The sequence below is a fragment of the Curcuma longa genome, chromosome 12, assembly GCF_044706935.1.
Source record: "Curcuma longa cultivar G26 ecotype Majalengka, Jawa Barat chromosome 12, ITB_CL_G26_1.1, whole genome shotgun sequence".
Lineage (NCBI taxonomy): Eukaryota > Viridiplantae > Streptophyta > Magnoliopsida > Zingiberales > Zingiberaceae > Curcuma > Curcuma longa.
In genome coordinates this window covers 10,504,913-10,529,824 of record NC_133872.1, presented here as the reverse complement: position 1 = coordinate 10,529,824, position 24,912 = coordinate 10,504,913, and the positions used below count along the sequence as shown (strand labels likewise).

At 37.7% G+C, this 24,912-nt stretch overlaps 1 protein-coding gene across 1 annotated transcript; it reads left to right on the top strand.

The window, feature by feature from the left end:
* The first annotated feature begins 19,309 nt into the window (after positions 1–19,309).
* On the top strand, positions 19,310–24,589 carry LOC141842989 (importin subunit alpha-1b-like). Its single transcript, XM_074730997.1, has 10 exons — positions 19,310–19,634; positions 19,786–19,882; positions 19,970–20,061; positions 20,163–20,294; positions 20,390–20,575; positions 20,664–20,827; positions 20,904–20,982; positions 23,121–23,249; positions 23,710–23,837; positions 23,930–24,589. Exons 1-10 carry the CDS (start codon positions 19,422–19,424, stop codon positions 24,300–24,302), a joined length of 1,593 nt encoding a protein of 530 aa, XP_074587098.1. The 5' UTR covers positions 19,310–19,421; the 3' UTR covers positions 24,303–24,589.
* The last annotated feature ends 323 nt before the right edge of the window (positions 24,590–24,912 follow it).

Genomic DNA, 24,912 nt, shown 5'->3' with positions numbered 1-24,912 from the left:
TCCGCCCGACGTCACTTCTCCATATTTAGTCAATGATTACTATATTAACACTTTTGGTTCAATATAAAATTATGAACTCTAGAGTATTAGTCTTCCAACTCATTTGATTCCTAGTTCACAGTCTTACCTTCTAGCAATGGGATAAGATTCCAGATGTCATTGTCCTTGATGGACTTTCATCTCTTCATTCATGGAATCAATCCACTTCTGAGAGCTAGAACTTTCCATACCTTGATAGAAGTTGATTTGAACAACACAAGACCTAACATAACTTGGTTGATCGCATCAAAACTAACTGGTGCACCAACAATCTCTTCCTTTTTGATGTTCATCAACCCAGGTTCAGTTAGGGTTAAACCAAAAAATAAGGAAAATAAATAGAACTAAATAAACAGGTTAAGTATGAAAAAAATATTTCATGTTAGAACTATAACCACCCCTTGAACCTCAGCCTACTCTCTCCCTTTGATCATAGTAAAAACGGGGTGTATAAAATTAGGGAAGGAAAGAAAACATTTGTGTAAATGCAATAGAAAGTCAAAAAAATTAAAAAAAAAATTCTAAGTGTTCAATTAATACACAGTAGATTACAAAAAAAATGATCTTCAAAAATTAACGTTGCCAAGGATTTCAAAAAATTTAAAATGACATTTTTACCTTAAAAATAAAAGAAATAATTTCATTAAGAGAACATTTTGAAAGTTTTGTGAAACTTGAGTAAATATTTTGAGAATAGTACAACAAAAATTTTAAGTTAATTCTGTGTAAAAAAATTAAAAATTGACAGATTAAGGAATATAAAAATTTAATTTATTTTAAAATTCAAAATTAACTGGAAAATTTTGAAAACAAATTTTGACAAAGTCAACATATGATGTATAGATCCAAAAAAATCAGATCTAGTCAAAATATTTTATTATCAAAATTTTAAAATTAAAAAATAAGATTTCATTATAGAATTCATAGAAAATTTAAAAACTATTAGAAATATCTAAAAAGTTTTGTAGAGGACGAGGATAGAGATTTGGGATTATACAAAAATTTTTAACTTTAAATTCATTCTCTAAGTTTGAAAATAAAATAAATATTCACAAAGAAGAATTTCTAGAAAAATGATATTTTAAAATTCAAAAATACGTTAAAAATTTTATATAAATTATACTAAATTTTATTGATTGTATTTGAATCCTGAAAAATCAGATCAATGAAAATAACATTTTTATCTATTTTTAAAATTTAAAATTAAATTTTGAATAAAAAATTATGAAAATTCAAAAAAATATTCAAAAAATTCTCAGTGGATGAATAACATAATTGCGCATCGAGTTAAAGTAGAAACATAATTTTTTATCACTAAAAAATTAGTCAAAGTGAATTTTCTAAGATAACAAGAAAACAATTTTAGTTAAGTAAAAAAGAAAAGAAAAAAATATTAGTCAGTGCATGCATATGTAATAGCACAAAAGAGATCAGTTTAAAACAGATTTGGGAACCCAAAATAAGTTCCTATTTACTGGATTGATTAAAAATCTTGAAGGAATATAGTTTTTGGGCACTTTTCTAAGTTGGCCCTGTTGGGTCTAAAAGGATGTTCGTATCTCCACAATGACATGATATTGTCCACTTTGGGCCTAAGCCCTCATGGCTTTGTTCTTGGGCTCTCCCCAAAAGGTCTCATGCCAATGGAGATACTTTCCATCCTTTTAAACCCATGATCTTTCCCATGTGTTTTAGAAGTGGGACTATGTTTGAACCTTAAAAACAAAGGAAGTAGGGGAGGCTCAGACCATGAGGGACATGGCAGCCGGACCATGAGGGACATGGCAGCCGGACCATGAGGACATGACAGCCGGACCATGAGAAATAGCAGCCGGACCATTAGAAATGGTAGCGGAGCTTCCAGTGGTCCTTTGTTTGAGGGGGGATTGTTGGGTTGCAAGGGTGCAAACATAGTCCACATCTAAAATACATGGGAAAGATCATGGGTTTAAAAGGATGGAAAGTATCTCCATTGGAATGAGGCCTTTTGAGGAGAGCCCAAGAACAAAACCATGAGGGCTTAGGCCTAAAGTGGACAATATCATGTCATTGTGGAGATGTGGACATTCTTTAAACCCAACAATTGGTATCAGAGCAAGGTCGCTCTTCACCGGACTAACCGCCGGATGAGACATGATCTGGATCTAACCATGTGGGTTGAACCTTAAAAACAAAGGAAGTAGGGGCTCCCATGTTTGAATCAAGAGGACCAGACACCGGGCAGGAAGTCCTAGTAGATCGGGTAGACCGAGGGGCATGAAGTCCTGGTTGCGGCTGGGCAGGAAGTCCTAGTAGGTTGGGTAGACCGAGGGGCATGAAGTCCTGGTTGCGGCTGGGCAGGAAGTCCTAGTAGGTCGGGTAGACCGAGGGGCATGAAGTCCTGGTTACGGCTGGGCAGGAAGTCCTAGTAGGTCGAGTGGACCGAGGGGCAGGAAGTCCTAGTTGCGGCTGGGCAGGAAGTCCTAGTAGGTCAGGTGGACCGAGGGGCAGGAAGTCCTGGTGGATCGAAGATTCAGACATCAAACGGAGGCTTTCCGTTTTAGGGGGGGTCTGTGGTCCTTTGTTTGAGGGGGGGATTGTTGGGTTGCAAAGGTGCAAACATAGTCCCGCATCTAAAACAAAGGACCACAAACCCCCCCTTAAACGGAAAGCCTCCGTTTGATGTCTGAATCTTCGACCCACTAGGACTTCCTACCCCTCGGTCCACCCTGACCTACTAGGACTTCCTGCCCGGTGTCTGATCGTCTTGATTCAAACATGGGAGCTCCTACTTCCTTTGTTTTTAAGGTTCAACCCACATGGTTAGATCCGGATCATGGCTCATCCGGCGGTTAGTCTGGTGAAGAGCGGCCTTGCTCTGATACCAATTGTTGGGTTTAAAGAATGTACACATCTCCACAATGGCATGATATTGTCCACTTTGGGCCTAAGCCCTCATGGTTTTGTTCTTGGGCTCTCCCCAAAAGGCCTCATTCCAATGGAGATACCTGATCATAGTCCCACATCTAAAACACATGGGAAAGATCATGGGTTTAAAACGATGGAAAGTATCTCCATTGCAATGAGGCCTTTTGGGGAGAGCCCAAGAACAAAGTCATGAGGGCTTAGGCCCAAAATGGACAATATCATGTCATTGTGGAGATGTGGACATTCTTTAGACCCTACAATAAATAAAGGACCATAGACCCCCCCTCAAACGGAAAGCCTCTGTTTGATGTCTGAATCTTCGACCCACCAGAACTTCCTGCCCCTCGGTCCACCCTGACCTACTAGGACTTCCTGCCCAGTCGCAACCAGGACTTCCTGCCCCTCGGTCCACCCTGACCTACTAGGACTTCCTGCCCAGCCGCAACCAGGACTTCATGCCCCTCGGGAGTCCATACAACAATCATCATATGATTGGCTATAAGGCTCTCATTAACATATAGATCTTAATCTTGATGATATAGGTTGCTTCTCTCATGTCTTTCATGAAGAATATTTGACCAATACTAGTTTGACTGACTACAAAATAGACATATATTTTCTATTATTAATATGTTGTCAACATATAATCATAGGAATACGATCACACTTCCACTAACCTTCTTATACATAAAGGATTTGTCAGATTTTGTAAGAAATCAAACTCTTTGATTGCCTCATCAAAATGAATATTTCACCAAGTTCCAAACTTGGCTTTAATAAAATCTATTTTTGACTTTATGGTTGTTAATCATTTATCCTTTTCTGAACTTTTCATAACTTCTTCATAATTAGTAATTTACTCGTGCTCGATGAGTAGCACCTTATTCGATTCACTTACGAGAAATCCATATTTCTCTGAAATATTGCGTGTCCTACTAGATCTACGAAGAGGCTGTGTCTCTAAAGATTCAGCCGATGGTTCATCACTATGAGTAATCAATCGTGGTTCTTGACTAGATGTCTCATTAATGTCTATTTAAGTCTTTTGAACTTCACTAAGTTCAACTCTACTCTCACTATTTCTTGCAAGAGAAACTCTTGTAGGAATACAATAGGTCGTGAAACAAACACTTTTATTCCACGGGAGAATAGAATTGGTAACCCTTTGTTTCGTTAAGGTATCCAATAAATAGACATTTATCAGATTTAGCTTCTAGCTTATCTGATACAATCCTTTTCATGTAAGTAGGACAACCTCATATCTTCAAATAAGATAAGTGAGGTTTTACTATTCCATCTCTCGTATGGAGTAGCAGAGACTACCTTGATCAAGATTTTGTTTAATAAGTAAACAGTTGTCTCAAGTGGATTGCCCAAAATATTCTGGTAAAACTTGCATGATTTATCACTGACCTTACCATGTCCAATAAGGTTCGATTTTGCCTCTTAAATACACCATTATGCTCAGGTTATAAAGCGGAGTCCAGTGAGATAATGTCCCATTGTCTCTAAGATAATCCTGAAACTATTAATTTAAGTATTCACCACCTCGATCAGACTGAAATGTTCTAATACTCTTGTCAACTTGTTTCTCTACTTCAATTCTGAATTTTTTAAACTTTTCAAAAGCCTCAGATTTGTATTTCAATAAATACATATACCCAAATCGTGAATAATCATCGATAAAGGTAATGAAGTAGTTATAACCTTCTCGTGTTTAAGTTGACATTGGACCACATACAATAATATGTATAAGGTCAAGCAACTCTCCCACTAGTTCATCCTTTCCAGTAAAAGATAACTTAATCATCTTGCCTTTAAATTATAATTCACATGTATTAAATGAATGCAATTCAAATAATTCCAAACTGCCAACCCTTTGGAGTTTGATCATGCATTTCTTGCTCATATGGTCAAGACGATAATACCACGAGTAGGAGGTTAATTGGTTATCTTTTTGAGCGCACTTGTTGTTTATTTTGATATTGAATGGCTCATTGGAAATATCTAACATGTAGATATTATTACTCAACATTCCGGTCCCATAAATAACTACATTCAAAATTAGGTAACTACAATCGTTACTAACATCGAATGAAACTTTTTTCTATTTAAACAAGAAATATAAATGATATTCTTTATCAAAACAAAAATATAGTAATATTTTTCAACTCTAAGATAAGTCTTTTACTAGATCTTAGGCCTGATATGTTATCACACATATAAGAGTCGCACTCAGTATCTAATACCCGAGTGGACGAGGAAATAGTATGATATTCATTTACGAAAATACATCAAGCGAAGAGGCATCACATGCCTACTCTCTCTTAATGGACTCAAGATAAAATTTACAATTTCAGATTTGGGAACAATTCTCAAATTTCTATACCAGTCTAAAAGTTAGAGTCAGTCAACTTATTGGTATCCTAAATATGCACAATAAAAGATAACATGCATAATCAATTAAATCTAGAAATACAATCGAGCATATAAAAGAGATGATTTGCAATGTATTTACATACATTAATTAATTGATCCCATTTATTTTATGAATTTAAGAGCCCTTACTTTGAATTTGACAGATAGTAGGTGTTCTCCAAATAGGTTGATATCCACTATAGATAAGAATAACCTTGGAGAGAGTCCAACAAGCCATTATTAGCTATAATGGTAGGTATCATATACCGATTATGTATCACGTATACCTAACTATCACATTATGTTATCAACTACTTGAATGTTAGAATAAACACGGATTGTTAACACATTAACACGTATATATCATATGCATAACACCCAACTTCACCTCTATCCATATTGACTTTGGAGAAATCCAACAAATCAATGCTTCAAGTTAAAGTTAACCCACTAATCGTGAGATCATATCTCGATGGTTCGAATATATTTACTTTCAAACTAGGCTTGAAAAGAGTCCAACAACCCAAATAAGGAAGCAAACTCTGGTTCTAACCATATTAGTGGAACGTGTTAGCTTTAATAATTTTATAAAGGGTTTTTATATCTCATCATCTTTTCATGCAATAATCGAATTATCTACATGATATGGAAATAAATGACATGACTAATTAATGCAACTAATTATGGTGAAGGTGCTATTGACTATGTTCATCTCATAAAACACAAGTCGGAATCTTTTAAAAAGTTTAAAAAATTCAATAGTGAAGTACAAAATCAACTGGGCAAGAGTATTAAGATATTTCGATCGAATCGAGGTAGTGAATACCTTAGCCAAGAGTTTCGTGACTATTTAGTTGAGTGTGGGATCATATCTCAACTCGCTCCACCTGGAATATCATAATGGAATGATGTATCTAAGAGGAGGAATCGTACTCTATTGGATATGGTACGATCTATGATGAGTCAGACAAATCTTCCTACTTTCTTTTGGGGGTTGTCTCTCACACTTAATCGAGTTCCATCAAAAGTTATCATAAAGATACCATATACGATATGGACTGGGAAGAGTCCCAAGGTCTCCTTTATGAAGATTTAGATTGTGAGGCTTACGTTCGACGTTAAGCTTCAGACAAGTTAGGCCCCAAATCAGATAAATGTTATTTTGTAGGATATACCAAAGAAACAAAGGGATATTACTTCTATAATCTCATACAAGGCAAAGTGTTTGTTACTAGAAATGTCGATTTTCTAGAAAGAGAGTTTATTTTTAAAAGAACCAGTGGGAGTAAAATCCATCTTGAAGAAGTTCAAGATACAGAAAATAGCATTCAGGCCTCGATGAAAATTGAATAATCACCATAAAGTGTTGTGGATCATGAGTTTGTTGCATAAGAAGTTATGGAATAACAACCTGTTTAAGTATACCAACCTCTTCGTAGATCTGATAGGATACGTCATGAGCTTGAGAGATATTTATTTCTCTTGTCTGACCACGATGATGTTATGATTGTTGAGTTGAACGAACCTACATCCTATCAGGAGCTGTGATGAGCCTAGATTTTGAGAAATGGCTAGAGGCCATGAGGCCCGAAATAGAATCCATATACACTAACCAAGTATGAACTTTGGTTGATCCACCTGAGGGAATCAAACCCATTGGATGTAAGTGGGTCTTTAAGAGAATGACTGGCATGGATGGTCTTATGCATACCTATAAAGGGTGATTGGTAGCTAAAGACTTTAAGCAAATTTATAGTATTGACTATAATGAAACCTTTTCGCCAGTTGTGATGCTTAAGTCTATTTAGATCATGCTTGCTATTGCAGTTTTCTATGATTATGAGATCTGACAGATGAATATCAAAATCGTATTTCTGAATGGAAACCTACTTGAGGATGTGTACATGACACAATTTAAGGATTTTGTAGATCCAAAGAATGCTTCGAAGAACCTATTAGGTCACACACAAAGGACACGATGCTTCAGAGATTGATTGATTTTAGTTTGACTAAAATATGATCTGAATTAGATTAATTAAGTTAGACTCAAGTGAATCTAATTGGATTATGAGATTGAGTCTAATTTGAGTTAGACTCATTTAAATTAGACTCAGCCAAATTTAAATGAGATATTGATTCATTAAAATGTTTAATGAATTAATAATAGAGGAATATCAAAGGTTTTTCTCTTCATTGGATGAAAAGAAGATGAAGAACCAACATGAGAAACATGTGCTCTATTTGGATTTTAATTGGCTTTAATGTGGGGAAGCTAAAAATACAAAAATCCTTCATATTTATGAGATAAATATAAAAGATTTTTCTTACATTTTTTCAAAGGTGTGCATAAGGCATTTTGAGCTATCTTCTTCCTCTTGACCGAACACCCCTTTTTTTCCTCTTCCTTGTTTTGGCTGAATCTCTTTGTGCAGCTAGCACCACAAAGGCGATTCTTCTTCGAAGCTTGAGATCATGTCCATGTGGATACGCATAGAGGCACGAATGCTTGAACGTGCAAGAGAACCGACGAACCGAGGACGAGCAAGATAAGTGAAGGGCACGCTTGAAAGGTATAAATCTATTAGATATATAAATCAAACTTCATACGAGTTTTTTTTCACATGGATCGCTCCTTGGGATCCTATTTCCACTATGAATTTTATTGTTTGTCGCATAGGATTTCCTACACGGTTGCTTGGAGCTCAATCAAAACTTATCTGAAGACTTTTTCGCTCAAACTTGATCAGGCTGACTTCGATCGATCAGACCCTTCCGATTGATCAGACTTTTGGTTGATCAGACTTTCCCTTGCCTAACCTCCAGTTAGGATTTTTCCCTGCTTAATTCTCCAGATCAAGGCTTCCTTGCCCAGTCCTCCAAACTAGGTCTTCCTTGTCCAATCCTTTAGATCAGGACTTCCTCTGCCTAACATCTAGTTAGGACTTTTCTTTCTTAGTCTCCAACTAGGACTTTTCCTGCCTAGCCTCAAACTAGGACTTCTAACTAGTCTTCTGGTCAATCTTAATATGACTAGATTTCACTCACATCCAAGTATTAAGTCCTATTTGGATCAACCCTTGGTCAAACAGACCAGATCAAGGTGTATTATCAAATATCAAAACTTTAGGGATAGACTAGTGCTCCTTGCACCAACACTTCCTTCTTTGGTTTCCTAGCATTGGTTCATCTTTTACTGTTGGTTGTGTATATCGATTCTTAGAAGTAGAGCACTTGTTTTTATAGTACCCTCTTTTTTGGCACTTAAAACATGTTACATGAAATTTTAAATTAACTTTAAATTGTTACCTTTTATCTCCTCATTGTCAGTTGATGATTCATCCTCAAGTTCGAGTTGATCTTCTAGCCCCGTTGGATTCTTGTGAAGCATGATTAACCGAGTCTATAGGTTATAGGCATTGTCATACTTTCCTAATCTATGCACAACTTGGTTAGGTAAGATATTTAAACTAATTTTTATTACCTTTAGATCTGTCTCGAATTTATAATCGGATGGTTTCTTCACAACCACCCAATTGTCGAAAAAAAAATGATGCATTGCAGGAAAAGGTAGCAGGAAACGTAGCATGATACACATGGCATTCCACGTGTATCATGCCACATGGAGTTTTTAATTCCTTTCCTGCTGTGCGTGCTCTTCGTTTTCGAGTAGTGATACCTTTTCCGCCTCTGCGCCAAATCCTTTTCCCTCCTCCCCGAAACCTTTTCCCTCCTCCCCGAAACCCTACCTTCCCCTCCTCCCCGAAACCTCTTCCCCCGCCGCATCCTTCGCATCCCACCTTCCTTTTGCGTTGAAGGAGGAAACCTTCGAAACCCTTATCCTTCTCCAACGCGACCGTCGCCGCATCACTGTCGTTCGTTGCCGATCACAAGAGGAGACCGTACAAGAGTTCCTGTTCCGGCCGATTGGAGTTAGAGGTATGTCTTCCTTCCGCCCGCACCCCCCTCTTCCGACTCTAGTCGGGGGGCCACCTCCAGCGCCCAACCAGAACCGTCCCTTCCCTCCTCCCCTTAACCTCCAGTTCCAGCTCTACCCATCCCAGCCCCACGGCGGCTACCCCGCCTCCGTCGCCGACGCCTCTGGTTATGGACGGATCCCTCCAGGCTCCGCTCCCCATCCTGGATTCGCCGGTTCATTCAACCTGTCTGCGAACCAACAGCAGTATCCTTATGCCCCTTCCATGGCTCACAAGCCGCCACCGCCCTCGGGTGCTTACCCGCCTCCACCCCCGCCACCGCAGCCGCAGCCGCAGCCTTCTATGTACTACCCTTCTTCACAGTACCCTCCCCAGTATAACCCTCCTTCTGATCAGCCGCCGCCGCCCCCTCCGCCAGCATCGCCACCTTCCAACCCTTCTATCCCTCCGCCGCCAGCAGAAGTCGTCGCTCCCCCTTCACTGAAGCCTCCCGCTTATTCCCTAAAACAATTTCATCGATTGTGTGAATGTTTTACATTCTTTTTGTATTCTCATGAACTAGGCATGCTTCTGTTCTTATTGCATGATTTCGGTTCATCAACATTAAATTTTCTTGCATGATTTCAGTTCAAAAAAAATTCATACACTTGTGATACAAGTCTCGTATTCATGTATTCTGATACAAGTTCATTGATTTTCACCTTGTTTGAATTTAGGTCCTAAAATTGTCATGGAGCTAGTAAGGATTGAATCATGTGTGCCATTGAATGATAGTGATTTACAAGTATTAGGTGATTCATCAAGCAGTAAGGAAATTGATACTCCACAAGTTGGCATGTTTTTTTCATCTGAGGAGGAAGCTCGTGATTTTTACAAAACGTATGCTCAAGGTCTTGGTTTTGGTATTTCAAAAATGTACTCTAAAAAAGGGGATGATGGTCAACAGAAGTATATTTCATTTGGATGTTCAAAAAATGGTAAGAGCGTTCAAAAAGGTAAAAATTCCTTTTATCCTAGACCTTGTAGCAAAACGGATTGCAAAGCACGCATGAACATTAAAGTCCAGGATGATGGGTTATTTCTCATTACTAGTATTCATCTTGAACACAATCATGCGTTAAGTCCAAGGAAGTCAAGACATTTTAGATGCAACAAAGTGTTAGATTCCCAAACTAAGAGGAAATTAGAGTTGAATGATCAAGCGGGAATAACATTGAATAAAAGTTTTCAATCATTTGTTGCTGAAGCAGGTGGCTATGAAAATTTATCGTTTGATGAGAGAAAATGCAGAAATTATGTGGTTGAAGCACGCAAATTAAGACTTGGGCATGGTGATGCAAAAGCATTAAATAATTACTTTTGTCGAATGCAAAGTAGAAATTCAGATTTCTTTTATACGATTGATGTAGATGAAGATTGTCGTATAAGAAATATATTTTGGGCTGATGCTAGATGTAGGGCTTCATATGAGTATTTTTCTGATGTTATTACATTTGATACTACATATCTCACCAATAGTTATGATATGCCGTTTGCTCCATTTGTTGGAGTAAATCATCATGGTGAATCATTGTTACTTGGTTGTGGCTTAATATCCAGGGAAGATTCTGAAACATTCATTTGGCTATTTAAATCATGGTTGACATGCATGAGAGGGCGAGCTCCACGAGGCATTATTACGGATCAGTGCAAAGCCATAGAAATTGCAATTCTTGAGGTATTTCCAGACTCTCATCATCGCTTTTGTCTTTGGCATATAATGAACAAAATACCAGCCAAGTTTGGTAGTCATGTCAACTATAAGTTGATAAAGAAAAATCTGAAAATTATTGTTTATAATTCTTTAACTCCTGAAGAATGTGATAGCAATTGGAAAAAATTGATTGAAGATTTTACTTTGGAGAACAATGATTGGTTGAGTTCTTTATGGGGTTGTCGTCATAAGTGGATGCCTGTGTATGTGAAAGATAAATTTTGGGCAGGGATGTCAACAAGTCAAAGAAGTGAGAGTATGAATGCCTTTTTTGATGGTTATGTTCATTCGAAAACAACTTTGAAGCAGTTTGTTGAACAGTATGACAATGCTTTGAAAAGCAAGATTGAAAAGGAAAATAATTCTGATTTTGTATCTTTCAATTCAATTATTCCGGTCATTAGTGGTCATCCAATTGAAAAGCAATTTCAAAGTGTTTATACTAATAAGATATTCAAGTTGTTTCAGGATGAAATCAGGAGTTTGATATTTTGTAACACTTCCTTTGTGAAGCAAGAAGGGTCAACTATCTTATATGAAGTGGTGGAAATTGTATTGGGAAAAGAGGGAGCAACTCCAAAAAATATTTCATTGTTGGTACAATATAATGAGGTGGACTGTGAGATGAAATGTTTGTGCCGTCTCTTTGAGTTTCGAGGAATTTTATGTAGACATATGCTTTCTGTTCTTATCAAAACAAATGTCACTAGAGTTCAAGAAAAGTATATTTTGGAACGATGGCGCAAAGACATTAAACGTCGGTATCAAGGTATCACCAATATTTATGATGATTCTTATTATAATGAAGAAGAAAGACAAAGATATAATAATCTTCAACCCTTGATACAAGAAGTCCATCAACTTGGGTCCAAAAATCCTAAGAGATTTTCTATTTTAATGGGGATATTGAAAGATGCAAAACAAAGACTCATGGATAATAATATTGATGATTCGTTAGATGGTGATCATGATAGCAACACGATACATGGGGAATCAAGACTTGAGAACAAGAAGTTCCACACTCCACTAAAAGTAAGATCTCGTGGACGTCCACCAATGAAAAGAAAGCAATCTAAGGTTGAGCAACTTGTGAAAAAGGCGGCGACAAAGAGTAGAAATCAAGCTAAGGTTTAATTGATTTTACTTTGATTTTATGTTTTGGATATAATTTATTTTAGTTTTTGTAATTTGTTAATATTGAACATAAGTTCTTTGTTGACAGGGTGTGAGAGATGGCGGCAAAGAGCAAGAAGATTTGTCAAATTTTTAAAGATTTATAATGGGAAGATTCATAATGGCTGCAACTGCAGGTTAGTTAGTTTTTAAGCAATTGATTTTTGACAATGCTCCTAAGTTTGCACTTTTTAGGCAATAGATTCTGTTATATTGCATTTTGTTCTATTGAAACTTATAGATTCTGTTCTTTGTCAGTCTAGATTCTAGATTCTGTTCTATTGCATTCTGCTGATTCCTTGTATTCTGCTGATTCCTTGTCAATAGATTCTGTTCTATTGCATTCTGTTCTTTGTCAGTCTAGATTCTAGATTCTGTTCTTTGTCTACGGTGACATGGGAACAAGCCCTTTATATGTCTTCAGTGATGTCTTCAGCAAAGTTCCAATAAATTCAGAAGTAGATGTGTTGGGCGCTTTATCACTTGTGATGTACACAATTGCACTGATTCCTTTTGCTAAAGATATCTTCATTGTTCTGAAGGCTAACGATAATGGTGAAGGTATATCATTAAAGAATGATGTTATGCCAACACAATCCTGTGTTTTATCATGTTATGTTGGGAATTGGATCTGATTATTAGGCAATCTTGTTTGTTTGGTTTCAAGAATTTTGATGAGGCAGCAAAAGTTATAAAGGATATAACACTCAGCTAGTTTATATTTCAGTTGCTATGTTTCTTTTTTCTCTATCAATGTCTTAGTCTAATTCATAGTATCAATGTCTTATGTTATCATTGCTCAACATTTTGCACAAAATTTGTACAGGAATGTGCTGCGGTCATTGATCCTGCTCCAGAACCCCATGATGTGTACTGGTCAAATCATTGGTTGCTCTACCCCTTCCTTGTTACTGTTCCAGAAATTTGTAGGGATTTGCTGCTTCTCAGATGGTGGTTGTGCTGCTTCTCTTTTTGATTTTCATCGGAAGCTACTTATTGGTCAGATGGTGATTGTAATGCATTGCAGACTCAAATTGAACAACTTAAATTGATTCCTATTTTTCTCTCGTTTATGAGTGTAATGCATTGTAGTCTACATGTGATTGGTCTCTTCATCTAGATGTGTCTGTATCTTCTCTGAACATGTGATTGTTAACTTCTGTTCTCTTTTTGGTATTTAACATTTTAATATTAATTGGTGTTGCATATAATATGTTTGTCTAAGGCTGGTTTCAACTAAATTCATTTCCATTACAGACTAATGTATTTGTTTGTGTAAATATGAAATTGCATCGAAGGATATTATCTACCTTGTATCTCATGCTAATTGATTTCTGTCTTAATGAATAGCATCCCAATCAATGAATTAGCAGAATTAAGTACATAATCGGCAGGTAATGAATTAAGAGCTACATGGCTTAATCGATCATACAGAAAGGCGATCAGACGATCGATTAAGACTTCATATAATCGATCAGACGATCAATTAAATGTCGTAATTTATTTTCCCAGAAGCCCCTGTAATCGATCAAGGCATCGATTGTGTCCATAATCGATCAACAAATCGATTATGGTGATATCCACTGAAGTGAATTTGATTCCCATACAATCTGATCACCTGGTGAAAAAGGAAAAGAGGTCTAATATGCAAGTAAAATGTACGATGCTAACAATTATAAACTTGGAACAGAGGTCTAATATGACAACTTAAGCATCAAAAGTAATACAACTTAAGCATTTATAGCTTTCCAAGCATACTTTGCCACTTTTAATGTTCCAAGCAAAAACAATTATAACTCCAACTACAAGTTTGTGAAATACAATAAATTAAATTCAGTTATCTTCATCTGAATAGAAAGCTACACGTGTGACAATCCACATTATCAAACACATCATCACCACAAGTAGTTGTCGATTTCTTTTCTTTGTTTTATCCAATTCAAAGAGTAACTTGCAATTTTGGATCTTCAACTCCTTCATGGTATCCTCTACACTTTTGGCATCAGCCTCTAACTCCTTCATTACATTCTCTGCAGTTCTAGCATCATCCTCCAATTTGGTTATTCTTCTTAGCAATCCTGGTATTACTTGTGTTGATCTACTACACATCTCATCATCAACCCATGCCCAGAAACCACACTCCCCTTCATTCTGCAATTCCAAGTTATTTATGAGATTAAATGTCCATGTTTTGCACACAAAAAATTGACAAATAATGTTAACTTTTTCCTACCTCAAATAGTGAGCATATAGCAAATCTCCTGCCTGGGTTATCAACAGTCCATGAGGTGATGATTTTCGCCATTCGTCCACATCTGCATTTCGGTGTATTAGTGGTGTAGTACTTAGGCATTTTTAACCTGCAAGGACAAACATACCTTATAAATTACAAACTCCAAACATCACTAAAAAACTCAAACTTCAACAATATATGAATCAATTTGCATCATCACAATATTAACATACAATAATGAGCCGACATCCTATGGCAGATATCATGGTATACACAAAATAAAAGAATTTAAAGATTATACTGAAAACAAGCAATAGAACAACCTAACACTGGCTCAAAGTTCTGTAATAGCATGGGCATGTCTAACTTCTATTTCAAAATGCAAAAAAATTATTAATTCATTTCCTTAAAGAATACATACACCTATTAATAAGCATTAATAAAATTAATTAACTCAGTCCAGACATCACAAATCAAAAGACCCCGATCTGCACTCCAAGTGCAGGCTAAAACCTTTGCATGTTTCACAGAAGCGAAAACCTGTTCATATGCATCATGTCCACAAACATAGAAACCATCACTATCCACTTCCAGATGACAATCAGATTCATCTTCACAAGGTAAACCACAAACATAGAAACCATCACTATCCACTTCCAGATGACAATCAGATTCATCTTCACAAGGTAAACCACAAACATAAACATGGTAGAAATTACCTGTTTGCTCAAGACCACAAATCCATCAAAAACCAACCGCTATCGATTGAGATGAATGATATGAAAGAATCGAGGCACAATCATGTTCATTACCAAATATCACTTCTTACCCGTTCTTTCAGTAGTGAACAGTGAAGACTTTTGCTGCAAATCAAGTAGATGCAGCGGCGGCGGAGAGGAGGAGGAAAGTAGATGCGGCGGTGGCGGTCACAGAGGGAAGATGCGACGGGAGAGACTGAGGAAGGAAGATGCGGCGCAGAGGAGGAGGAAGAAGGAAGATGCGGCGGCGTTCACAGAGAAGGAAGAAGGAAGATGTGGCGGAGAGGCTGAGGAAGGAAGATGCGACGCAGAGGAATGAAGATGGGGCGGCGGTCGCAGAGGAGAAGGACTTGGCCGGCGGAAGCAGAGGAGGAGGAGGAAGAAGGAAAAGGCGCAGAAGAGGAGGAAGAACTTGGCCGGCGGAAGCAGAGGAGGAGGAGGAAGAAGGAAAAGGCTTCGGGCATGGAAAAAGTTCGGCGAGCGAGAGAGGAAGGCTTTAGGTTTTTCTTCGTCCTAATCGGCAGCGGGCCCTCGTGGCATGACATACGTGGACTGCCACGTATGTCATGCTACGATTTCCTGCTACACTTTCATGTTCTCTATCACTACTCTTGTCGAAATCACCCATTAGGACAAAAGTCTCCATCATCGACCTCCAAATCTCAAATTCCTCTGTCTCGTAGGGTGGTGGCTCGTAGATGCATTCACCAAGTTCTCCTTTGTACTCCATCTTTTTCTCTACTTTTGTGCAAGCAAAAAGAGTGATAAAAAGGAAAAACTTTGAAAATGATACTCTAGCCTGCTCCTCAAGCGTTAGATTAATGAAGAGCCTCTTGCTCTAATACCATTTTAAAGGATCTTTTTGACTCTAGAGGGGGAAAATAGCGTATTACTATTTTCATTGTTTCTTTTTATCTATCAGAGTTGTTAGTAGTACAATGAAAAATAAGTAATATAGAAAAAGACACAAAATTTAAGTGGTTCAGCAACCCTCTTAGGTCCTTACTCTACTTATGCATTCAATCGTACGTGAGTCCATTTGTTTTTTTTCTTTCTGGAAATCTTCCGAAGGTGGAGAAACATCTTACACATTTGTAAGGAAATCACAAATATAGAAATAATGGATAATGAAATAGCACAATTATGAAAACAAAACATGTTGTGAACCTGTTGAAATCTTGAGTGCTGCAATACTCCTCCTAGCGCTTTCCAAACCACACGAGTGAAATTTAGAGCACTTTCAGAGCACGAGAATGAATATGAATAATAACAATTGTTGTATAAAGAGGTTGCCTTTAGTCCCTTTTTATACGGCTTGATTGACACTCCTCTAGTTGATTGAATACTTCTCCGGTCAACTGGACCTTCGCTAACTCGGGTACAAACTCGATCATCTTCGAGCTAAGTTTTGATCCTCTGGTCAATTGGAACACCCTTCGGTTGCCTGGAGCTCAATCAAAACTTATCTGAACACTATTCTGCTTAAACTTGATCAAATCGGCTTTCGGTCGATCAGACTCTTCTGGTTGATCAGACTTTTGGTCGATCAGACTGCCTCCTGCTTGATTAAATCATGAGTCCGATGACTCAGATTAATTCTTAATTGGTCCCACCCGAGCCTTTACTCGGTTTCTATTTTCTACAAAATAAATAAGCAAACAACAAGTAAAACGTGTAAAACTTTATACTTGGTTTACATAACCTATTAGGTTCAGTTGCTTGAAATTTTACTCCTCCAATACTTCTCTCTTTGTCAATTATTTAGCTCCTAGCTGACCTATTGAGACTTCCACTGCTGAGTATTCAGCTTTCAACTACCCTCTTGGACTTAACCTAATTTTCAACTAGCTCTTCCCTTGCCTAGTCTTGCTAAAATTTTTATTGCCTGGTTCATATCAGGACTTCCATTGTCTAGTCCCGTTAGAACTTCTATTACTTAGTTATCAACTAGGACTTTCATTGCCTAAACTCGTTAGTACTTCTATTGCTTGGCTCTTAACCAAGACTTCTCTTTTATCTAGTCCACTAGGATTTACACTGCTTGTCAAGTGTCTAATTTTATTTAAAATTTTTACTCACTTTCAATTTTTAAGTCAATTTTAAATTTGTTTCGACTCTATACTTAATTGGACAAACGTTGATCAAGTTTTCATAAAAATATTCTTCAAATAAATATTTAAAAATTTAAAGGTCGATTTCATCAACACTACGAGGATTATTAAGATCTAAAAGCAAAGCTTCAGCTTAATAAGATTTTAGATATTGTTGGTGCTTTAAAAGATCATCTTCATCGTATATTTTAGTTATCAAAACATAATTTAAGGTGGCAAAGTAGTAATGATTGTGTTAAATGAATGTTTTTTTCAGGATGTGGGTAAATTTTGCCTCGTTGAGGTTCGGTGCTTCGATGCTCGTGGTAGTTCGGATGACAATTTACTTTGTGTGGACTATATGAAGGATATTATGGGAATATGGTGTGAATTGATAAATATAATTTTTGAGATATAATTGAGTTAATTATGACTGAGTAGATTTATAAAAAAGGATAAGAGTTTAAATTTTGACGAAGTCGAATAATATCTTCCTCTGTCATAATTAATTATAATTTTTTGATTTATATGGGATCTGTAAAATCATTGAGGGGGCGCTTGGTATACATTTGGTAATGAGAATGGTAATGACAATGATTGAGGGATTAATGACAATGGGAATGATTACCGGATTTTTAGTATTTGGTATAGATACATTATTATTCCCATTAATGTTGTTTGATTTGGTTTAAATTATGGAATAGAATCAAAAATATTTTACCCTTATAATCAAAATAAAGATTTGATATTACAATTATTAATTTTTATTATTAAATTATATTTATTATTATTATTTTTGTTTTAAAAAATGAAAAGTTGTATTAAACTTGCTTAATGCAGATGGCATAACAACAAAAAAAAAATTATTATTATTTTTGTTTATATATTTTTTTGTTTAAATCACTATGGTGAAGATGTTTGTAGTATATGATGTTCAATCGTGTTTTGTGAAGAGATAAAGCTCCAACTGGAATCAAGAAGTATTTGTTGTTCTTTATTTTGTGTTCCCTATTCAAGTTAGCGGCAGCGACTATGCTACCAATGGCGGCGGCTTGGGGGTGGAGGAAGTCGTCGAAGACGTCGGCGCGACGGAGCGTCGCGGCGGGAGATGCAGGAACAGGCGGTGACGTCCCCAGTATTGCCGCTCAGCGTCAAGAGGGTGCGGTGCAGGAGGTCGTCCGGAAGAGACTCATGGGGCGCGACCTAGGAAGAAATCAGGAATCCGCAGCAGAGAAAGGAAGAAGAAGAGGAGGAGGAAGAAAAGGGGAAGGGGTGGAGGAGCTTACCGGCAGAGAAAAGAAGAAGAGGAGGAAGAAATCAGGAATCGGCAGCAGAGAAAGGAAGAAGAAGAGGAGGAAGAAGAAAAGGGGAAGGGGTAGAGGAGCTTGCCAGCAGAGAAAGGAAGAAGAGGAGGAAGATGGGGGGGGCGCGATCTTCGCGGCAGAGAAAGGAAGAAGAGGAGGAAGAAGAAGAAAAGGGGAAGGGGTGGAGGGGCTTGGCCGGCAGAGAAAAGAAGAAGAGGAGGAAGATGGAGAGCGGGGGCGCGACCTAGGAAGAAATCGCGAGAGAGAAAGGAAGAAAGAGGAGGAGGAAGAAAAGGGGAAGAATCGCGGCGGGAAGGGGTACCGCTGTCCACAGGAAAAAAAGTGGGAATGAGTTTAGCGATAACCGGGAGAGGGGTAGGTTATGAAATCAAGGATATCATATCCCTATTTTGATTTACATTCCCGTCTACCAAGCATTAAGAATGGGAATGAAATATACCAAGCACCTTCTTAGATAGCGAATTTCATCTTTTTACATAAAAATGAATTGATAAATATAAAAAGTGTAGTGTGTGATTTAGATAATAATGAAAGTTGATTCAGTGATTTAGTAAAAATCAAAATTAAAAATTTCAAGGATTTTATTGAATGTTTTCGTCGTCGCGGAAATTGGAGAAGCACCATCTCCATAATTCAGCCCTATAAAATGTTTTTTTTTCTCACTCAAGTCCTCCCTTTACCTTTGAGCTCCGCTAGGGTTTGGGTTTCCTCTCTCTGTTCCAATCTCGATTGCTCGATCTCTTTCTTCATTCTTCATCGCAATCGGTAGGCTAGGGGGCGGTTGTGGAGGATGTCGCTCCGGCCGAGCGAGAGAGCGGAAGTCCGCCGGAACAAGTACAAGGTTGCCGTCGACGCGGAGGAGGGAAGGCGGCGGAGGGAGGACAACATGGTAGAGATCCGAAAGAACCGGCGGGAGGAGAGCCTCCTTAAGAAACGGAGGGAGGGGATGCAACCCCTCCAGTCCGTTCCCCAGCCTATCCACACCGCTGCCATCGAGAAAAAGGTCACTTTGTTTTGCTGTTTTTTGTTTGTTGATTCCGTTGATTGAATCGTCTTTCTCTGGTTCTTCGTTGGGATAGGATGTTTATGTTTTTTGTATTGGTTTTTGTTTTGGAGTCTATAACTTCCTTTTTGAATGATCTGATAATTTGCAGTTGGAGAACCTCCCTGCAATGGTGGCAGGTGTTTATTCTGACGATAACTCTTTGCAGATAGAAGCAACCACACAGTTCCGGAAACTACTCTCTATAGGTATTAGTTTGGTTAATAAAGTTGAATTTTTGCTTTTTAGCGTCTACTGAAAAGGATCATACTGTTTATAACTTTCCATTTATTTAGAACGAAGCCCTCCAATTGAGGAGGTGATACAGACCGGGGTCGTTCCTCGGTTTGTTGAGTTCCTTATGAGGGAAGATTTTCCTCAACTTGAGGTAAGTTTCTATCTTACCTAGGTTTCAAGTATTTTTTTTTTTTTTTTTTTTGTGATTTACCTGCTTCTGTATTTACATAAACATGTATTGCCATGTGGCAGTTTGAAGCTGCTTGGGCCCTCACCAATATTGCTTCAGGGACCTCAGAACACACTAAGATTGTAATAGATCATGGAGCAGTTCCCATTTTTGTCAAACTTCTCAGTTCCCCCAATGACGATGTCCGAGAACAGGTAAAATTTACTGCAAACAAGATTTTTTTCCCCCCCTACAATGCATGAAATTTGGCTGTGGGTATAAATTAGTCAATACTTGTTATGTAATTTAGGCTGTGTGGGCCTTGGGTAACGTGGCTGGTGATTCACCAAGATGTCGAGATCTTGTACTTGGTAATGGAGCTTTATTCCCACTTCTGCAGCAGCTGAATGAGAATGCTAAACTCTCCATGTTAAGAAATGCCACATGGACTCTGTCAAACTTCTGCAGAGGGAAGCCGCCACCAGTTTTTGAACAGGTGTTTCTGTTGGCTGTATTAGACTATTGTTCATGGCCACTCCAAAACACATTTCTTACTTATGTCTGTTATGTGTGTTTATGGGCAGGTTAAACCTGCGCTTCCAGCTCTCGAGAGGTTAATTCATTTGGCCGACGAAGAAGTACTGACAGATGCATGCTGGGCACTGTCATACCTGTCAGATGGTACCAATGACAAAATACAAGCTGTTCTTGAGGCTGGTGTCTGCCCTCGGCTTGTAGAACTTCTTCTGTAAGATATGGTTGCTTTAGTTATAACTTTCAATTCCTCTCTGCAAAATGCTTATTTTCAGTGTTTATAAGTGCAGCCATCCCTCACCTTCTGTGCTTATTCCAGCCCTTCGTACCGTAGGTAACATTGTCACAGGAGATGATGTGCAAACCCAGGTGTGCCAAATGATCACTCAATTTTTTTTTATGATGTTCTCCATGATTTGCTCAAGATTGGGCATCGTTTTTGTCTCTTTTAATTACCCTAAGTAAAGTGCAGTGGATGCATCTGACCTAGGGATGAAATGCGAAATTTGCGCACGTTTATTGTTTTCGATGTAAACCAATTGACCTAGTGCAACTTGCCAGACAATAAAAAACAAGACATGTATATTATTTCAGAAATTACCCTTGTGATTATTTGACTGGGCAGCTTCTCTTGCTGGTATTAAATTTTTGCAATGTGCAACACTCAAAAGACATTTGTATGTTACGTACTGTAGTTTTTTTACCTTGTTTTTAGATAGTATGACCAACTTGGCAAACTAGTTGGTGGATATATTGTAATTTCTTTGCCTAGTTATCACTTGTTTCCCTGAGCATGATTTTTATCATCCAAATGACATTTCTTTATGATTTTTTCTTTCATTTTACATCTGTTGGATTTATTTTTCACGTTCATATTATACTTGCCCATTGTAGTGTTAGTGCTTTACTACTTTTGCTAACATATGCACCATGTGGGTGACATTTATATGATGAGAGAGTGAAAACAAGACGAAGATGAGTGAGGACACTACTTGAAGAAAGCGATTGGTAGGAGGTACACTTTATTACTTGGAACTTGGAAGAACCTCCTCCCTAACCATGCTAACATGAAATGACAAGGGTATGGGCATGTTATATGAGCCCTGTGAAACAAACTTTTCTATTTCTTCAGATGAATTGAGCAGAAAGAATGGAAGGAACAGGAGGGGAAGAAAATAGAAAGATGAAGCAGTAGATGAAGAAAAGAAGAAGACGAATCTGTTGCCATGTCTCCAGGGAAGGAGAAAACATTGGAGATCTCCTGCCTGCAGATGGAGGGATTAGCTACTTGGTGTGGGAGGAAGGCACAGGTGACTGGCTGCAAGCAGAACAATGAGAACAGGTGGAAATCCATGAGGGGAGGGATCCTAGAATAAAAAGTTCTAGAGGTGTGATGCCCGAGACCAATAAATGAACCTAACCCTTCTTTCTTACTGAACCAGACCGGTTCAGTCAGAAGCTGTTTGTTAAAGTTTGGCCGGCCAGAAAAGATCTGATTTGACCATGGTTAGAATCTAAATTGAATGCACCTTGAGTCCCTACCAATCCAAGCCTGATCCTATACATTGAGACCCAAATTATGTCCAATTAGCAGCAAATAAGTCTCCCTAACAACTTGGTTGAGTATTAATTTGACTAAATAACAAAAAACTATTCCTTAAAAGGCAACCTGACATATTATGATATTAATATGTAGTGTCTTGTACCCATTGTCCATTATTTGGATACTTTTCTGCTGAGTCTTGTGATTCCATTTGTCAACTCACGCTGGCCTGGATCCATGCTCATGTTAAATATTTGTATTGTTTCTGAGTAACTTAGGAGAAGACACTGAGGGAAGGAGACAGTGATGGTGGTTTGAAGAGAAAAAAGACAGAGTGAATAGTGTATTCCTCATTCCAGTTTAGATCATTGGAGCTGCAGGATCTTCTATGCATGTGTAGGTTATATATTATTGCCATCTGTTATCCAGATCACTGCTGTTAGAAACTTCTGGCCCGTGCCATCTCTCTCTCTCTCTCTCTGCCTTCTTTTTTGGTAAATGGAAATTGAATATACATGAGAAGATAATATTTCAGACGCACATGAATACCTTTTCATATTATTTTAATTGTTTTCCTTTCCATTAGTTGGGGGCTCTGTTATAACTTTTAGGAGAAGCCAACAAGGCATGCACAACTTTGGATCTTGATCCTGTGAACTTATCTACTCAGTGGGCATTGACACCTGTAATCGTTTTGTATATTTTAAAATTCTACCTGGTTCCTTCTTGTTTATGCAAATCCCAGTCAATCTATATTCTTATAGTTGGTGTTTATTTTTTTTGTCCTACTTTCATTTCTGTTTGGATTTCTCAAAATCTTCATCTTTTTCTGTGGCAGCAATATACTATTTTATCCATATTCTTTTCTCCTTTTATTTCAATATATTTATCTCAATTTTCAGTTGAATTGATAGTAATACATTCTGCTTTTTTTTTAATGGTATGATTTGCCATTCTGCTTCAGTATGTTATCAATCACCAAGCACTTCCTTGCCTTCTGAACCTCCTGACTCACAATCATAAGAAAAGCATCAAGAAGGAAGCCTGCTGGACCATCTCAAACATCACAGCTGGAAACAAGGACCAGATTCAGGTTTGTTGATGGAAATAGTCAATTTGAAATTCATATCAGTCTCAGTCCATTTATCATAATTTAAGTATGCTATATCATCTAATAGTGCAAGTCGTTTGATACTTGGTGTCAAAGATTACCTAATCTGCCTTATGGTTTATTCATAGTGGTGTCCCTTAAATATTCCAATTTTGCATAGTTACCTGATTATTTGTTTTCTTACTAAAAGATCTTAGAACTACCCTGTTCAAATTGAGTTTTGGTATATGTTATACTGATAAAAAATAAACACAAGCTGCAGTGATTTTACATAAGATTAAAGGACTTCTGACTAAACTACAGAAGCTTTATTGTGGTAGATATTGCCAGCTTAGGCTTTAGAAAGTCTCTTTTCCCGATGAAATTTTGCAAATCACTAATGGTGTTTGTAAATTATTTCCATTGATAGACTAAACCATATCTAGTTTAGAATTGATTACAGGCTGTAATAGCAGCTGGGATTGTTGGCCCACTGGTGCATCTATTGCAAACTGTTGAGTTTGACGTCAAGAAGGAGGCTGCATGGGCAATCTCCAATGCCACTTCTGGTGGGACTCATGATCAGATAAAGTATGTATTCTGTATTTTTCTTTTTTCCTTTCTCTTCAAAATCTTCAAGGTTTAATCTCTTTGCCTAATTGTTTTCATTTGTACTTGACTAGGTATTTGATTAGTCAGGGCTGTATCAAACCCTTGTGTGATCTCCTCATCTGTCCAGACCCAAGGATCGTTATTGTTTGTTTGGAGGGGCTTGAAAATATCCTGAAAGTTGGTGAAGCTGAGAAGAACTTGGGTTCTACTGGAGGCCTGAACTTGTATGCACAGATGATTGATGAAGCAGAGGGTTTGGAGAAGATTGAAAATCTTCAGAGCCATGATAATACTGAGATCTATGAGAAAGCTGTGAAGATTCTCGAAACATATTGGTTGGAGGAGGAAGATGAAGCAATGCCTGCTGGCGATGCCACCCAAACAGGATTTGCTTTCGGAAATGACCAGAACAAAGTTCCCTCTGCTGGATTCAACTTCAGTTAAATGGCAGCAGAGGATCTCCTGGCAGCAGGAAATTGTTTGAGTCTGAAGTCATGGTATGGAAGATGGGAGGAGAATCATGAATGTTTTCAGTGTGTCGGCTCAGTTGGCTAATGAATTATTTGTAGAAGTTGACGCCATATATTGGTCGTCTACAAGTAATATTGTTGTACCTTTTTTTTTTTTTTTGCATTTCTACATATTCCAGATTCATTCAAACATATTTAGCTCGAGTCCGGTATATTTTGTAATCCGATACAAACAATGACTAGCACAAAATTTCATGTTTCCGCCTTCCTGTACAACGTGATCATTTTTAGGCTCAAGCGTGTTTATTGTTATCAGAGTTTTGTGGTTAACTTTGATCCGTTCAAGAGCTACAATGTTTTGATGGAAGTGAGATGCCCTTTTTAAAGTTTTAAGTCCCTAATGAATTGATGGTGGAATTATAACTACGAGGAGCACTCTTTACAGATTGAAGTTACATTAGTGATTTACTTCAACAAAAGATGGAATCTATCATACTCACACAATTGACCACACGATCATTTACATTAGTCATCTACAAAATTCAATCCTTGTTCATCATTGCCTCGAGAACATTAGATCTACA

Bases quoted from the DNA above. Each gene is read 5' to 3' on its own strand.
- LOC141842989 (XM_074730997.1), top strand. From the start codon at position 19,422: ATGTCGCTCCGGCCGAGCGAGAGAGCGGAAGTCCGCCGGAACAAGTAC. The intron at 20,576-20,663 runs GTGTTTCTGTTG...GTTTATGGGCAG, and splicing joins CGCCACCAGTTTTTGAACAG to GTTAAACCTGCGCTTCCAGC. The intron at 23,250-23,709 runs GTTTGTTGATGG...AATTGATTACAG, and splicing joins GAAACAAGGACCAGATTCAG to GCTGTAATAGCAGCTGGGAT.